This window comes from Hylobates moloch, unplaced genomic scaffold, assembly GCF_009828535.3.
Source record: "Hylobates moloch isolate HMO894 unplaced genomic scaffold, HMol_V3 SCAFFOLD_4, whole genome shotgun sequence".
Classification (NCBI taxonomy): domain Eukaryota; kingdom Metazoa; phylum Chordata; class Mammalia; order Primates; family Hylobatidae; genus Hylobates; species Hylobates moloch.
In genome coordinates, this window is record NW_026652279.1 from 63,049,694 (window position 1) to 63,054,963 (window position 5,270).

Consider the following 5,270-nt stretch of genomic DNA (forward strand, 5'->3'; position numbering starts at 1 on the left):
GTTGAGACATCCTGAAATCAACGGACAAGAGGATAAAAGGAATACTGTATAGGTTTCTCTGAGCTCTGCCTGTCTTTGTGATATTCCTGTGCTCTGCCCTAGGGAAAAGAGAGGGGAAATCAGTTATGGCCAATTAGTAGGAAGAAAAAAAGACAACTAAGAGTAGAAATTTGTGTGTTTGTGAGAGAGAGAGAGAGAGAGAGAAAGGGAGACAGGAAAAGGCTGTGTGTGGTGGCTCACACCTGTAATCCCAACACTTTAGGAGGCCGACGTGGGCGGATCATCTGAGTTCAGGAGTTCAAGACCAGCCTGGCCAAAATGGCGAAACCCCACCTCTACTAAAAAAATACAAACAATAGCCAGGTGTGGTGGCATGTGCCTGTAATCCCAGCTACTTGGGAGGCCAAGACAGGATAATCACTTAAATTCAGGAGGCAGAGGTTTCAGTGAGCGGAGATCGAGCCACTGCACTCCAGCCTGGGTGACAGAGCAAGACTCCATCTCAAAAAGAAAGAAAAAGAAGAGACAGGAAAGCCCGTCACAACAGGTGAAGACTGAATTAGGCTCTCATCAAAAATCTCCAGGCATGCCATTCTAACTAGAATATAATTCAAACTCCCCAAAATCTGCCTTCCTATCTTACTGACTACATCTCCTCCCACTTCCTCTTTTGCACTCTTCTTTAACTACATGTCATCTTAACCACTCTCTTCTCACAGTTCACCTTCTGTTTCTCAAACAACCCAAATTCACTCATGCTTCAGGGCCTTTGCAGGTGCTGGTACCTCTATGTGCCATGCCCTTAACCTTCTGTTCTTCACTTGCCTGGCTGCTTCTCATCATTCACATCTCAGCTCAAATATCCCCTCCTCAGCTCAAATTTCCCCCCCTCAGCTAGTGCTCTAAAGTAGCTTCCTCTATATCCCTCTCAATCACACCTCCATAATGTATTGTCTTTGTAACACTCATTCTATCTGAAATACAGTTTTTCATGTATTTGTATCTTGTTTATTGACTCTGTCCCCCATAAAACATAAGCTCTGTAAGAGCAGAGGCTTTGCTGTGTCCAACACGGCACGCTCCCACCCCCACCCACAAGAACATCTCTTGTTACATGGTGGACACTCAGTGAATGTTGGTTGACCATTAGGGAAGTCCTACCTCATGCATGACCACATGGAATATCACCCAAAGTCCACTGAAAAAAAAACACTTTCTGCTCCCTTGTTGCCCCCATCTTTCAGCTAGGTGACTCTGACCCACAGCCATAACAACTCCAGGCCTGCTTCCACAACCTGTGGAAGGTGCGAATAACCCTGCCACCTCTGAAGGAATCTCCAGCTTCCTTGCCATCTCCTCATCTGGGGGCCTTGTTCTCATGATGTCCTAAAGATCTTTCCATTCCCAACCGAATAAAAAGTAAATCAATGCTTAAACCATCTTTCAAAGCCCAGCACTAAATACATTGCAAAGTATGCAATGATGCTATCTATATACTTTGTCTTAGGCTAAACGTATAAGGGGAAAGAGAGAATGCGGGAGAAGATAACTTTTCACTCAGCTTTTCAATGTTTTTAAGAAAATCTCCTAAGGGCTAGGTGCTTTCCTTTCCCTCTATCTCAAAGGTCCAAGAAGAGGAAATCCCCTGGTCAGATACAAAATTTTGTGGCAGTAAAAAGGTAAATTGGACAATCCCCCTAGATGACCAAAAGCTCTCCAAGAAAAAGAAACATGGGCACAAGGAAGAAAACCAGGTCTTACTGATTCTGTTATCTTTTACTTTCATAACCTCACTGCCAGAATCTCAGCACTTCTTAGCCTGATTATATGACAGTCAAGTTCCTGACCAAGTCAAGTTCCTGCAGCTGATTCAGTGCTGAGGTGTCACCATCAGGGGAAATAACTCCAGCTACCCCACAATGGTGAGGGGATCATGTTTCTGACACCCTGATATGGAATTGTAAATTTCCTACCAAAACACTATAATGTTCAATGTATACATTCTATTCCATGCATCAAGCTCACTCCAAATCAAAATCCATTTTAACCCCTAAGGGTTAAATTGGAAACTGTGATGTGTGTTATTATCCATCACAGTTGGTGCAGAGAGGAGAGAATGTTTCATTTTAACTGTGAGGGTGGGGATGTAACCCTGGGAAAGCTTCTTCCAGGTAACATATAGTTTGAGTAGGAGCTTCAGTGAAAATGTATTCAGAAAGGAAAGAACTTTTGGAATATGCCCATTGAAGACAGCATAAACTCCTAGATTTCGCCAGACCCTGCTCACCTAAGTGGCACATCAGAGATGTGCAGAAGATAGAAGGTGCCTAGCTGGTGAAAGTCGAAAGCTGTCACAGAGAAGACAAAGTACGCAGACCACCTATTCAAGAAGCCCAGCCTGGGCATAACTAGAAAGGCATATTCAGACCAAGGTATATATAAATGGAGGATATGCCAAGCAAAGGAGAAAGATATGCAAGGAAATGGAAGAATTTGTGCAGAATATATACTACAGAGGATTCCTGGGATGGTGTAGGCAGAGGTAGAGTCAGACCTTTATGTGAGCCACTGCAACTCAACCTAAGGCAATCTTATTTTTTTTAAGCTATAAAATGGGGCTAAAAATTCCTTTCTTGCAGGAGTTTTGTCAGGAAGATTAAATAAAATAGCATATGAAAACACCAAAAATCAGAATGAGTGCCAAATAGGAGTTCCATGCTTCCTTCACCCTCTCAATGAGCGTCACCTAAAACGCATGCTAAAGAGATCTCTGGTCGCCAATCCTGGATGGAAGCACAATTTCCATGGAAGCCACAATTTCCACAGTCTGCATGGTTAGCAGATGATGCTTATCAGGGAAATGTGGGAAACATGGCATTACTCACTTCTTCTCCCATAAGTTTCCACATGATGTGGAACACAGACATGTACCCAACAGAAGAAAACTGCTGCGAAATCCAGTCGTCTGCCACTGAATGAGAACACCTACGATTTACAAGTTCACAGGAGACAGACTAATGTTTTTAAATGGTATGTCTCTTAATGGTATTATTCTGTCAATACTGTCTATCCTTGAGCCTCAAAGGTTTTTTATTATTATTTTTTTTAGGGCATATGAACAAACTATCTCCAACAAATCTACTGAAATGTAGTCAAAACTGCAGTCCCATTTTACTGCACCATGTAAACAACATATGGTGCAATCTGGGACTGAGACATTGAGGAACTATAGTAAAAATACAATTCAAAGAAAGTGACATCACAGGGAATGAAGATCTCCCCTCCCAGTCTACATGACCACGAGAACAGCTTAGGAAACCAGACCAAGGCAACACTTTCTAGAAAAATTATCTTCTTATAAGCAAAGTTGCCATTATCCAAAGACCCTCTGTGGAATTTGGCCTTACTCAGAGACAATAAACTAAATAATAGTCTGAGGGCATCTTTTTTCGCAGATTTTGGTATGAAAAGCGTTCTTAGTGAAACAAAAAGGTAAACCAACTTGCAAATGTCAAATCGGCATGCTTTCAAACGGAAAATAACCTGGCAGCCTGAGCAGATCTTCCCAAATATTTAACATCTCCCTGTAAATAAAAAGACAGTTTTATGGTCTGCAGCTAGGTGAGGAAGATTGAGGACCGGAAAGTCAAACATTCGGGCTAGCTTAAAAGAGGCGGCCGCTGGAGACCCGAAGAGTTACGAAGCTCAAAGGTCAGCGTGGACACGAGACCACAGACCACGAGGAGCTTTCAGCAGATCTACAGTTTCCTTAACTATCCACCTACTCATAGCACCCAGCTGGTCCTCGTAAGGCAAATGGGACTTGCGAGTTTAGACTCGGTGTGATTTGATACACTAGCAGTCACCATGTTATTTTCATCCCTACCCCCACACACTGTTTTTAAACATTACCTTTCAACAGCAACCTCTTCTCCACCGCCTGCTCCTCCCCACCGCCCCCGCCAACCCCCGCTACTGAAAAATCCTAAAAGAAGGTGCTTTGGGTTTGTTTTTGGTTTCTGGGCGTCGCTTTTTATAGGTTTTCTTTTAAGCAAAATAACAGCACACAAGAAAGAGGCTTGAGATTGCCGGGATCTCCGGAGCCGGCGGCCGCAAAATGACAAGTTGCTTCTCCCTTATCTTGAAAATTAACAGCAGCCCAAACACTGCAATTTACTCACCGTCCTCCTTTCTCCTAAACTGCCTCGGTGCTTGTTTTGTTAGGTCTAGTTCTATTGTGGAGGGAAAAAGGGTTTCTCGAAAAACTTTGTACGGTAAGAGACCAGAACCTTCCAGACCCCTCAACCTTCCTCGCGTACAGACCCTTTTAGAAGAAAACAATAGTGAACGAGGAGCTAGACACTCATCTTGGCTTCCCAATTGCACAACCTCGCCGGCGATTCGACAAAAGAGGGTCCCAGAGCAGATTATCTCGGCCCCCACGGCTCCTGGGCTTACCCGCTAGGCTGCGCGCCCCTCCCGCCCTTCACTGGGGCTCCAGGATCCCCGGGTGCCCTCTCGGCGGCGGGTGCGGCGCACGCCGGCTGGCTCGCGGGTCCCAGCGCCCATGGCCCCTTTACGCCTCCGAACGCCACCTCCTTGGTGCTGGCAGGATATGTGGAGGGACAAACAGCGCTACGTGTCCCCACCCCCAACCCTGAGCCTCAGAGGCTGCAAAGCCGGTGGGTCCGGGCAGCACAGACCCCAGGCCGCCGGGACCCCGGCCCAGGACCGGTCTTCCCGCACCCCAATCTCCCTCACCCGGGCAATGCAAACCTGCAGCGAAGCCGGCCGGCTAGTGACCCGCCGAGGCCCAGGAGCGACGACCGCAGAGGCGCACCGGGCTCCGCGACCTGGGGGGCCGCTGCTCCAGCCGGCTGCTGCCTCTCTCGCGGCGCCTGCCGCATCGGGCCGCAGAAGCCCGAGGCCGGCAGAAACCAAAGGAAGGTGGCGCGGGCCAGGGGCTGCGCGGGCACGATTCCTTCCCCCAGAATCTGGCGGGGGGAGCAGAGGAAGGAGCAGCGCTGCCCGGAGTCTCAGACTCCCGCCAGCCCCGATCCCGGGCGACTGCGCCGAGCGCCTCCGGAGTCGCGGGAAGCTCCTCCTGCTCAGCGGCTGGCGCCAGTTGCACGGTGGCCGCGGCCGCCCCCAAATTCGGGGAGGAAGGTGCAAAGTGGTGGGAGGCTGCGGGACTCCCGGGGGGTGAGGCGTGGGGGGCGAGGCGGGAGCACAGCCGAACCCCTACCTTTCCGGCTGGGCGGACACCAGCC

At 48.1% G+C, this 5,270-nt stretch overlaps 1 protein-coding gene across 1 annotated transcript in view; it reads right to left on the bottom strand.

Moving 5' to 3' along the window:
- Positions 1–4,907, bottom strand: part of ST3GAL6 (ST3 beta-galactoside alpha-2,3-sialyltransferase 6) — a 69,254-nt gene extending 64,347 nt beyond the window's left edge. Inside the window, 2 exon segments of the mRNA XM_032150325.2 lie at positions 4,762–4,796; positions 4,798–4,907. Coding sequence (XP_032006216.1) covers positions 4,762–4,796; positions 4,798–4,907 — 145 coding nt within the window.
- Between the last annotated feature and the right edge of the window lie 363 nt (positions 4,908–5,270).